Below are 12,835 nucleotides of genomic sequence, written 5' to 3' on the forward strand. Positions count from 1 at the left end.
GAGTCATTGGGGACCAGATCAGGTGAGTAAAAAGGGTGTTCCAATATAGTTATTTGTTTACTGGCTAAAAACTCACAGACAGTGCTGTGTGAACTGGTGCATTGTTGTGATGCAAGAGGCATGAATTGTTGGCAAAAAGTTCAGGTCATTTTTGTCTAACTTTTTCACACAGCTTTTTCAGCACTTCCAAATAGTAAACGTGGTTAACTGGTTGTCCAGTTGGTACAATTTCATAATGAATAATCTCTCTGATATCAAAAAAGGTTAGCAACATTGTTTTGACTCTTGATTTGGACTGACGGAACAATTTTGGTCACGGAGAATTGGCTGACTTCCATTGTGCATTTTGACGCTTTGTTTCAGGGTCATATTGGTACACCCATGTTTCATCACCAGTAATAACATGGCCTAAAGCATCATCTTGCCTCTCCAAAAGGTCTTGACAAACTTCGACTCTCCTCTGCTTTTGTTCATTGGTGAGCTCCTTTGGGACCATTTTCGGACACACCTTTCTCATGCCAATAATTTCAGTTAAGATTTTCCTGTTTCTCTATTGATGTTTACTTGGTCTGCTATACTTCGCACAGTCAGCCAATGATTTGGATGCACAATTCGATGAATTTTTGCAACGTTTTCTTCAGTTCTGCTCATTAGTGGCTGCCCTGCCCTCTTTTCATCAGTGACGTGTTTTCTCCTCTCAGAAAAATGTTTAATCCATTTGTACACGGCCGTTTTCTTCATGGCATTATCTCCATAAACTTGGACTAACATGTCTCTTATTTTATTTCCATGCTTGCCAAGTTTAACAAGAAATTTAATGTTTGTTCATTGCTCTAATTTAAGCTCAGATATTCTCGCAACTGCACACAAAAACACCCAAACACAATAATGAACGTCACTCAGCAAGACACTGCCAAAGGACGACAGGAACACAGCTGTGAGACACTGATATATCAAGGTCATGAAACCTTAATGAGCTATTTGTACAGTGTTGCCAATGTAAGTACATGGCGGCAAGTTTGCGAACATAATTGTCAGACCTCGGATATCTATGTGTCCTTCTAGTTGTTTTATAGTTTTAGCTCTTACATTTAGGTTTTTTAATTCATGTTGGCTTAATATTGTATATGGTATGAGGTAGACTCCATTAACATTTATTAATATGGTTAGATTTACCTCCGCCATTTTGCATTTTGTTTTCTATGTCTCATGCGTTTTTGTTCCTCTATTCCTCTTTTATTGCCTTCTTTTAATTAAATGCATATTTTCTAGTGTTGCATTTTACTTCCTTTAATGACTTTTCAATTATTTTTTGAGTCATCATCTTAGTGGTTGCTCTGGAGCTTACAAAATACATCTAATCAGAATGTATTTCAGATTTATATTAACTTAGTTCCAGTGACGTACAGAAAACTTACTCCTATATAGCTCCAATCCTGTCCCCATTTTTTGTGCTATTATTGTTATACATATTATGTCTATATAGCTTAAAACCCAACAATATATTGTTAAATTGGTAATTTATATAACCTATGTCTTTAAAAAAAAACTGGTAGAAGAAAAGAGAGCAAGTATATATTTATAGAGTGTCTTACTAAACATTTTCATTTATCCTTCCTGGTTCTCTTTATTTCTTCCTGTGGATTTCCTGTCATGTCCTTACGCCAATATAGCTTTGTTCTCACCCAGCTTCTTTGGGCTATCATTGTGAAATATATTACATTTCTGTATGTTATAGACATAACAATATATACTGTGTTTCCCTGAAAATAAGACCTAGCTGGACCATTAGCTCTAATGTGTCTATTGGAGCAAAAATTAATATAAAACCTGATTTTATTTTAATATAAGACTCGGTCTTATATAATATAATATAAGACTGGATCTTATTTTAATATAATATAAGACCTGGTAATATAATATAATATAATAATATAATATAAGATAATATATTAATTTTTGCTCCAAAAGACACATTAAAGCTGATGGTCCAGCTAGGTCTTATTTTCGGGGAAACACGGTATGCATGTATATATACAGTCTTGTACAATTTCTTTTAAAATAAATAAAGACAAGAAAGGATAAAAATTTGCAATTCTACTGTCTTTTTAATTACTTACTATTATGGACTGAATATGTTCCCAAAAAAACAGGAAGAGAAGGTTAAAGCTTTACCTCCAATGAAAATGTATTTGGAAATAGGGTCTTTAAGGAGGTAATTATAAGCTTAAATCAGACCATACGAATGGGGCCCTAATCCTGTAGGACAGATGTCCTTATAAGAAAAGGATGAGACACCAGATATCTCTCCCTCTCTCCACATGCACAGAGGAAAGGTCATGTGAGGATACAGGGAAAAGGTAGCCATCTGTAGCTAGGAAGAGAGTACCACCAGAAATCAAATCTTCTGGCACCTTGATTGTGGAGTTCTAGCCTCCAGAACTGTGAGAAAATAAATGCCTGTTGTTTAAGTCACCTAGGCTGTGGTATCTTATTCCAGTATCCCAAGCAGACTAATACACCTTCATAATTACTTTCACCAACACTCTTTATTTTTGCATGTGGATTCCAATTACTCTCTGGGGTCGATTGTTTTCGGCTTAAAGAACCTCCTTTAATATTTCTTGTAAGGCAGGTCTGCTAGTTGCATTTCTCTCAGTTTTTGTTAATAAGAGAATGCTTTGATTTTGAAAGATAATTTTGAAGAGTATAAGATTTTTGGTTAATAATTTTTACTTCTGTTCTTAGAATATGTGTTGCCACTGACTTCTAAGCCTCCATTGTTTCAGATGAGAAGTCAGTTAATATTCTATCTGAGGTTCCCTTGTATGTGGAGAGTCATTTTTCTTTTGCCGCTCTCAAGATTTTCTCTTTGTCTTTGTCTTTCAACATTTAAACTACGATGTGTCTGAGTGTGGATCTCTTGGTATTTATCTTGCTTGAAGTTTATTGAGGTTCTTAGGTGTCTAGGCTGTTTTTCATCAGATTTGGGGAGTTTTCTGCCATTATTTCTTTGACGATTTTTTTTCTGGCCCTTTCTCTCTCTCATTTCCTTTTGATGTTCCCAGAACATATGTCAGTGCACTTAATGGTGCCCCATATTTCTCTGAGGTTCTGTTCATTTATCTTCATTCTTGTTCTCACTGTTTTCAGACTGAATGATCTCTAATAACCTGTCATCAAGTTTGCTGATTCTTCTGCCAGCTCAAATCTACTCTGGAATCCCTCTAGTGAATTTTTCGTTCCAATTATTCTTTTCAACTACAGAATTCTCATTTAGCTTTTTAAAATAATTTCTATCTTTTCACCGATATTCTCTATTTGACGAGAGTCATGATACCTTCCTTTAATTAATTAAACATGGTTTTCTTTAGTTCTTTGCACATTTATAATAACTGTTTTGGTCTGTTAAGTCCATCATCTGAGCCCATTCAAAAGCAATTTCTATTGGCTGCTTTTTTCCTGTATGGATCATACTTCCCCGTTTCTTTGCACATCTCATTTTTTAAAAAAGAAACTGGATATTTTATGTACTATATTGTAGCAACTCTGGCTGACCCACCACCACCAGGCTTGTTGTTATCATTCAGTTGGTTGGTTATCTGTTTAGTGACTTGGCTGAACTAATTCTGCAAAGTCTATTTCCCCTGCAATGTTCAGTCTCTAATGTTCTTACTCAGATTTTCCCCCTGTTTTTGTCTACCTCAGGGTCACTCCTGGGTCAGTACAAGTAATTTATTGGTTGAAGGTGGTGCTTAAACTTCCTTAGTCAGTCATATTTTTACCCTTTCCCATTGGATATGTGTGTGGCTTGTAGGATGCTATCAAAGTTTGGGGAGTTTACATTTCCCCCCGTAGGTTCAGCCAGAAATGACTAGTTTAGATCTGCCTCTGTGATCTCTGCTGAGAGCGCATCATACAGTTCTAGAAGGGCAGGGATAGCTATGATATTATTTTTAAGCTTGACTCACTAGGAGTTGCCCTGTGTCAGAACAGCTTGTTAGAGGTTGTGCTTAAACCTCCTGTGCTAATGAGGCTTCCACCCTGTTGATGGATTTATGAGCAGCTTGGGGTGTTTTGAGTCTACCCCATATCTTGCTCCAATTTTGCCTGAGAGGGTACAGCCTAGTGCATGAGTACAACCTCTTTTACCTCCACATTTATCTGTGATATCAGATAGGCTCTTCTTGGCTGCGCTCTCTCTGATTCTATTAATCTGCCGGCTGCTCTGCAGTTTTGCTTGTGTCAGAGTTACCAGCCTCCTTTTCAGTGTTATACACCAAGATCCACATTGTTTTCCCACAATACCTTTAGGTATGGAGTTCTCTACTCTGTTTAAACAGCCAGTCCCCTCAGACAGAGCTTCAGAACTCTTTATCATTATGACCCACATTTCCTCCTGCCTCTGCAGAACCACTGTGCCACCAGAGGTGAAGATGAGGATCTACTTTTATTGAAATGACTCTCTGCTCTACGACGAGTCACTGGGGGAGACAGTGGTCTTCTCAGCTAGCCTACACTAGCTTGGAAGCACCACTCTATGGGCCAGTTGGGGTGGAGTGATCGGGGCCCCAGTATACTCAGCCTGTAGTACTTGGTGTAGAGTCTCCACCATACGAATGGGAGCTGGGTGGGAAAAGAGAGACCTGGTCCTCTCTGCTGAGTCTGCCTGGAACAGACTTCTGCAGCAAAGGGCAGGAGCAATGAGAAATGTCAGCAGCCTACCCCTCCTGAAATGACTCCGTAGCCCCAGACTGGGAGTTTTGAAGAGAATGAACCCCCATCTTCTTGGATGTACCTGCCCAGGGTAGAGCTTCTATAACACAGAGTTGAGGGTGGGGGTAATGGAGCTCTAATATCATAAATTCGTGAACTTTGTTGCAACGATGTTGCTAACCTTTTTTGATATTAGAGGGATTATTCATTATGAATTTGTACCAACTAGAAAAACAGTTAATCAAGTTTACTATTTGGAAGTGCTGAAAAGGCTGTGTGAAAAGTTAGATGTCCTGAACTTTCCGCCAAGAATTCATGGCTTTTGCATCACGACAATGCATCAGCGCACATGGCACTGTCTGTGAGGGAGTTTTTAGCCAGTAAACAAATAACTGTATTGGAACACCCTCCCTACTCACCTGGTCTGGCCCCCAATGGCTTCTTTCTTTACCCAAAGGTAAAGGAAATATCGAAAGGAAGATATTTTGATGACATTCAGGACACCAAGGGTAATACGATGACAGCTCTGATGGCCATTCCAGAAAAAGAGTTCCAAAATTGCTTTGAAGGGTGGATTAGGTGCTGGCATCGGTGCATAGCTTCCTGAGGGGAGTACTTCGAAGGTGACATGGTGATATTCAGCAATGAGGTATGTAGCACTTTTTCTAGGATGAGTTTGCAAACTTAATTGTCATACTTCATAGATTCATTGTTCTTACAGAAATTGAAATTTTTCTGAAATAAATGTTTCTTCATTTGCTGTGTGCTCTAGGACAATTTCTAGAGACTTTAAATGAGTTTTTAAAATTTTTCACCAAGTAAAATTTTATTTTGCTGGAGAAAGGGTCTACTGAGCCCCTTACTCAGTTGTTCTGGAAGTTTCGTCTACCTTCTATTTTATTCTGAATACACCTTTGCATTTTCTACCTACCTTAAAATGATTTGTTCTACTAGTGAAGAAATGTGGAAAAGGACATTCTTAAAATGTTGTATTACTGTTTACCTTTGAATCCGTAAACACAAAGGCACAATCTGACAACCTTGCCCAAGTGAATGACTAGGTTAGAATATTTTTAATTTATTCTACCAGAATAATTCTGTAGTTGTGGCTAGTACAGAGGAGGAAAAAAGGAAACCTTTGAAATACTTATCCCCAAGAATATTTTGCTTTTGCTAAAAGGATGGCAGCTAAAGTAAAACTAACATGATTGTCAGTAGGTTATGTAGAAAATTAACATGAGATACTCTTGTCCGCTTCTTGCCCCTAAAAAGCTTACGTTTAAGATATAACTGAGGAAGTGTTCAAAAAAACAAAAGGTGCCTAGATAATGCTTACCTGTACTAGACCCTGTTTAATATTTGGTGGAGGAGAATGAGATAAATGACTTGGCTGACCCAACGCTTCTCCTCCTGTTTTGTTGAATAGACCTCATCTTCACTACACATAATCTTGCCTACTCTCAGTTTTAGCTCCTCTAAGCTTGGACTCTAGTGGACATCTGAAACGTAAGGTCTCCATCCCACCTCCCTTCTGCTAGTTCTTCATGTTGTCAATGAGACACTCCGTGTCTCCAACTTAAAATATAAACGTCAGCATCCTCAGCTTGTATTCCAAAACTTCATTATTTGGGACATCTTCCCACAGAGACAATATGATATACAAGGACAAGGTTATCTCCCCAGACCGCAAAGCCCATTTGGCACAAGATCCACCTCTAGTGTGATTCACACCGTTCAAAAATTAGCAACACACGTGCTGATGTTTCCATGGAAAATGCCTTGGGCTTTCCAACTTCTAATACTAAATTTCTCGGGTTGACGTCAAGGCAGAGAAAGAAAAGATACCCCCTTCCTTTCCTTACCTTCCCACCTGCCAGTTGACCAAATCTCTGGGCAGTGACTGCCAAGAGCTTCTGAGGTCCCAGAGGGGCAAAGGCTGAGAAGTGGAGATGACGGACACAGGCCCATGAACAGGGTGTGCCAGAGGGCAGGAGGAAAAGGAGGGGCTTGGGATGTGACACATGGACATCGATGCAAACAGGGAGATGAACCACTATTGGGGCTGCAGGTTCTTAAAATGATGCAGAGGGCAAAACGGGGCGGGCGTAAGGAATACCAGCTACCATACAAGTGAGTGCTTCCCAGGCTGTCGGAGCTTTACATGTCAGAACATATGTAACCTGCACAGCACATTATGGGGAACAGATGGGTTAAGTAAGTTGCCCATGTTGGTAGCCACTGCGAACCTTGCTCTTTGCCACTTTGTCCACCAGCTCCCAGATAGGTTTTTCCTGCTTCCGTCCCATATGCACAGTTCCTTATGTCACTTACCTTGCAGGCAAGATGGCTCAATAGCTATTCTAGCCTTAAACAGAGGCTGGAAAGCTAGAAACAGCACTTCTCAGAGTCTTCTGAAGTGGGGTACTGGATGCCTGGATGCCAGCGGGGTTGGCAAATAAGAAGTGCCTTCCTGTGGCTTGTTGAGCCTTTCTGCAGCTGTGCCCTGCCTGGCTTCGTGGGTGCCAAGAGATGGCCATGGAGGCAGCAGGACTGCAGTTCTTCTATCCTTGAGCTGCACTACAGCAGTCTGGGCTTAATACTCAGCCATTCTATTGGGAGCCCTTAACAACTCGGGTTAGCACCTAATTACCTATATCAAGTCCCTGTCTGTTTATAATATCTGCAGTGGTGTTCAGCTCCTGCCCTGCGCCCTGACTGATAACTTTCTCTTCTTCTTTCCCCTCTCTTTCCTTACATCACCCACTGGAAGAAGAAGAATGGTAGGGAGTGGAGAGGAGGCAGAAAAGAATTTGGGCAAATCCATCCATTCATGTGCTCATTCACCCTCCCCATTTACCACACACCTATCATGCTCTATGGACCAGGCCAGACACCTCCTCCTCCTGCCTGCCGTGCTCCTTAGGATGGGATACTAGCACACAGAACAGTGGGGAGGGAGGAGTTTGTGGTTTGTGCATGCTGTTCCTCTCCCTGGAATGCCCTGCCTCCTCTCCTTGTCTGCCTGGCAAGTTCCTAAACACTGCTTGGGTACCACCTTCTCTCCACAGCCAAGATTTGCACCCTGTCACCTGACTCCAAAGCCGCTGTGCTTGACCACCAGGGAGGAGGCAACGTGGTTTGAAAACAAAAGAAGGGAGATGACATGGCCCATGTAAGAGGACACATGGCCCATGTAACACACATATATAAACCAGGGGATCATTTATTGAACTGTGGGCCACACAGCTCTGCCCGAAAGAAGCTCTTCATTTCCTTAGGAGGAAATTTATCTTGGGGGATGAACGAGCACAATGCAATGTGTTGCCCACTTACCTTGGCAAATAGGGAAGGAGTAGAAACCTGAGCGGCAGGCATCACACCGAGGGCCCTCAACCCCAGGGCGGCACAGGCATCTTCCACGGGCATCACATATTTCGGGGAGAACTCCTTCCAGGTTACAGTCACATCCTGTGAAGGAGAAGGGTCTTTCAGAGGCGTTCCCCTCCTCCATCCCTTTTTCAGTCTCTCCTTACCCCCAGGTTTCCAACATGGAAACATAGATTATAAGTTATCTATGACTTAACAGACATTCTTAAGCCTAAAGACCACATTTCAAAGAGAAATAAAACAAATGTTCAGGAAAGGTCAGAGATGCCATCAAGAATCATCCAGAGTGGGGATTAGTTTGCAAAAGAGCTACAATCTTTTAACACCTACTCTTGTGGAAACACTTTATTTTTTTCCAAATCTGAGCCTTGCACAGTAAAACTTCAATTTAATAGATTTCTATCTAATGACAATCTTGAATGAAACATGTTTCATTCTACCTTCCATGTTTTACCAGAAAAGAAACAAACATAAATTTAGCCCTACTATGTACCAGCTGTGGCTTTTAGGGGCTTCCCTCAGATTGCCTCACTTAATCCTCCAGGCACAAGGCCTTCCCTTCAGTCAGGCTGCTTCCAACCCACAAACAAGTGCTTTGCTACCTCAGGACCTTTGCTCTGTCCATTCCCTTTGCCTGTAATGCCTCTCCCCTGGTTCTCCTCATCCTTCAGGTCTCAGTCCAAAGTCAACTCCTAGGAAGGTCTTCCCCAACCAACTTGTGCAAATGGGCTCCCCGCTCCTCTCCTATTCTCTATTTTAGCTGTGTTTGTCTGTCACAGCACTTTCATTACTGAAATCAGTTAAGGGCCTCATGACTTGCTTTAACCAGCAGAATGAAGTGACAGTGCTGGTGTGGGATTTCTGAACCCAGGTCACAAACAGGCTTTGTGGTTCCCACTTTCACCCTCTGGGAACCCTAACACCACCACGTGAGGCACCCAGTCTGGCCTCTTTGAGGATGAAAGACCACGTGGAAAGAGATGCCCAGCTGTCCCCATATACCCTCCAACAAGTCCAGCAGAAAGACTGCACAGCTAACCCACACAATTGTGAGAAATAACCCTGGCTGTTTTAAGCCACTAAGTTTTGGGGTGATTTACTGCACAGCAATAGATGAGTGAAACACATAATTCAGGGCCCCCAGTGCCATGGTATAGCATTTCTCAAAAAACAAATATTTCTCAAACAGACAGGGCTCTTGTCTGACTTCATTATGAATGAATAAAAAGCAAAGTCAAGCAGGATCCCTGGAAGGTAGGTAAGAATTTTAAAGTTGATGGAAAAGATGCTCAGAAAGGTTAATTAATTTTCCCAAGGTCACACAGCCAGAAAAGCAGAGTCGCAATTTAACCCAGGTCTGTCTGATTCTAAAGTCCATGCTCTTTCTATTATACTAAGAATCACTAATAAGTGATTTTAAAAGCCACATTTAAGGTATGACCTATATAAGTATACATATTCAAAATCAATCTTATATTTAAAACATCTGATGTCTATCAAGAACATTCACGTCTAAATCTGCAACATGGTCCCATAAGGAATATCCTGAAAGACTCAAAGATTTGACTGGGTTCACCCTACTTATGAAGGAAGGGAGGTATCATGCATTTTGGAAAGGTTTTCTGCAAGGGTTAAAATAATAGATAATTCGAACAGTTAGCCAAATCCCACTCCTTCCCCTTTGCCCTAAACCCTTCGCCTTTCAGATAAAAGGTTAATAACACAGTTGTAGAATAATTTTTTTTCTAATACAGTAATTAAGAAAAAAGATCAGGGTAAATCAGAACAACTTTACAGTCTTTCATAATCCCTAACTTGTTCATACCTAAATCAAAATAATTTTGCCTAATTTGGCAAAAGGGGCGCTGGACGTGTCCAAGGGCACATTCCTCACAAGACAAGCCTTGGACCCCAGGCTGGCATGAGCCCTGCCCCGATGTTCATCACAGCTGCCATACAAGGTCTTAGTGCAATGGCCCTGTAGGCTGAGAACACCGCCGGGAAAGAGAAAGCTCTCCTGTCAAATACAGTCTTAGCATTAAACCAGACTTTGGAATTAAGCAAGAAACTTGAACTTTACGTTGACATTAAAGTCCAAGGAATCCTGATTTACAACCATTTGTAAACAGAAAGAAACCATCTAGTACCTATGCATTTAAAATACTGTTTCTGAAATTCACTTTTCAACATGTCCTCTTCCTTTTCTAGCAAGTAGCCCCACACAGTGCCAGAGGCAGAACCCTCTGGGGCCCCTGCCCTTCACCTCCCTCACCTACCATCTATCACCAAGTCACAGTGATTACACCTCAGGAAAGTCCCTGCAGTCCTCCTCTCCTTCCAGAGTTCCAGAGCCTTCCTTCAGGATCTCATCCTGTTTACCGGGATTATTTCAACAGCCTCCCAACAAGGCTGTCTGTTCCCCATCTTGCCCCTTCCAATTCACTCTCCATCCTGGGATCAAGAGCGATCTTTCTTTTCATATCACTTTCCAGTTTAAATCCCTCAAAGCTGACCCAATGCCTTCATGACACAATCCAAAGTCCTTGACATGTGTGACATAACAGACCCTTCAAAATCATCCAGGCTGCCAGTAGCCCACACGGCACCTTTCCACAAACTAGCAAAAGGTGTCCCTTCCTCAAGATGCTTTCCTGTCACTTGCTGTAAAATCATCATCATAAATGTACAAATGTTCAATGTCCTCAAAGGACATCGCACCCCCTCAGATGAGGTGCAGTGGTGCACTGCAAGCTGCATATCCCAGCCTGGCTGCCCACGCTGGTCTTTTCCTAGTCCTTTCCTCTCCCTACCCCACGATTCACTTGTTCCACTCTTTCACCCTTCCCCACGATTCAGTCCCAATGACCTACCTGCCATCCCCTCTCCTATCCCCATGTCTTCTTTTAGCTGCCCCTCTGCCTGGCTAACTCGTTCATGCTCCAAGACTCAGCTCAGATGTCTCCCCCTCCTGCTCTGGGGAAGCTCTTCCATAACCCCTGCCTTCCTTTCTTCCTTCCTTCCTTCCTTCCTTCCCTCCTTCCTTCCTTCCCACCTACTGTCTTGCCTTCCCTCTCTCCCTTCTGGAAGGGGCTGGAAGGATGCCTCTTCTATCAAATCTCATGGCTTTGTATTCTTGGCTGATCATAGCATTAACTCCTGCTGCCATAACTGTTTACCTGTGTGTTTCCTGCAGGACTGGGAGCTTCCAGGGAGCAGGGACTGTGCAGTTGCCTTGTCATTGCCTAGTACAGAGTAGGCGCTTAATAGAAGTTTGAAGAATGAAGAATATGCTAAATATTGAAGACTAAAATTCTCTTCAGTAAACACCATTCCTTGAATTCTATTTTATTGACATCTACACAGCGCTTCCAAACTGAGCTATCAGGATTCGTGTGTCCCTCTCTCAGCCTTACCTGGCAGGTCTCCATGCCAACAGGGACTGCCCCACCGTGCCGGGCAGATAAAATGCCCACCCAGGGACACAGCCAGGAAAGCATGCCCCAGTGGCTGTCGCTCCAACCTCAGAGTTCTCATCCTTAGTTCCAACCAAACTGACCTCAAAATTTTGGCAATGGCATGTAGTTCCTAATAAAGTGATTGGGGGAATCAAAACCTTTTCACAGCATTTGTCACAAAACCTCCTGGGCAGCTGTATCTTCAGGTCAAAAGGGCTGCTTTCCATAGGTTGTATCAATCTCCTAAAGTAAGCACCTAGCATCTTTCTGCAATCTGGCGATTTTACTTGTATCTGCTCTTTCCTTGAACTTAGAGGAATAAAAGTGTACATGTGCCTTTAGGCTAGTGTCTCTCTAAAGTGTGTGCTGTCTGTATGTTCTCATTTTCAAAAGAAGTCCTTGAAGATGTGTCTATTATGCATTGACCTCCTAAAAATAAATCTTAAGTGCATATAAAACATGACTTGGATGCAGAGAATCCTAGCAATATTCCTGGTTATGAAATACAATGGAAAACCTGCCAACAACATGATCTGCAAAACTGTTTTGTCCTTTTGCTTCAAAGCTTTAGTGTCTGGAATGGAGCGTATGGGTTTTCTAGAACGGTGATTCTCAATTTTGGCCACGCATTGGAATTTCCTAGTAAAACACCATTGCCTGGGTGTGGAATCTCAAACCCAGAGGTTCTGATACAACCCCGGGATCTGTAAACGATGGCCTGAGCACCAAATACATCCCTGTTTTAGTAAAGTTTTATTGGAATCCAGCTAAGTTCATTCATTTACATATTGTTTATAGTTGTTTTCCCAGTACAACAGCAAAGTTGAGCATTGCAACTTTTCCTACAAAACTGAAAATATTTACTGTCTGACCCTTTACAGGAAAGTTTGCCAATGGCTAAATGGGATTTTTTACTAGCTAGAGAATTGGTTCTTAACAAGAGATATATTAGAATCATCTGGAAAATTTGTTCAAAATAAAAGCCTGGACTTCACCCCTGGAAATCTAGATTAAGATCTGAGGTGATACACAGTCATTTATATCTTCTAAAAAAGCAAGGGATTCTAAAACACAGTCTTGTTTAAAAACCACTGTATAAGAAGACATGAAAGTATCAATGGGCCTTAAAGAATTAAAATTCTCAGGGGTTGAAGGATGCTCGGTATTATCCAATACTATATATCTTCTGGCAGTTGCGATGTTTGTGCTTCTAACGTTCACTGCCAGCAGTTAGGCCCCAAGTTGTTTTTTAAATGCATTAATAAAAGGCCAAATTG

The 12,835-nt window shown here is 41.6% G+C and overlaps 1 protein-coding gene across 1 annotated transcript in view; it reads right to left on the reverse strand.

Annotated features, from left to right (window-relative positions):
• Positions 1-12,835, reverse strand: part of LAMA3 (laminin subunit alpha 3) — a 258,618-nt gene that overhangs the window by 156,937 nt on the left and 88,846 nt on the right. The window contains exon 12 of the mRNA XM_074339734.1: positions 8,050-8,184. Within this exon, the coding sequence (XP_074195835.1) occupies positions 8,050-8,184 (135 nt within the window). The remainder of the gene's footprint in view (positions 1-8,049; positions 8,185-12,835) is intronic.

Source organism: Rhinolophus sinicus, linkage group LG09 (genome assembly GCF_036562045.2).
Source record: "Rhinolophus sinicus isolate RSC01 linkage group LG09, ASM3656204v1, whole genome shotgun sequence".
Lineage (NCBI taxonomy): Eukaryota > Metazoa > Chordata > Mammalia > Chiroptera > Rhinolophidae > Rhinolophus > Rhinolophus sinicus.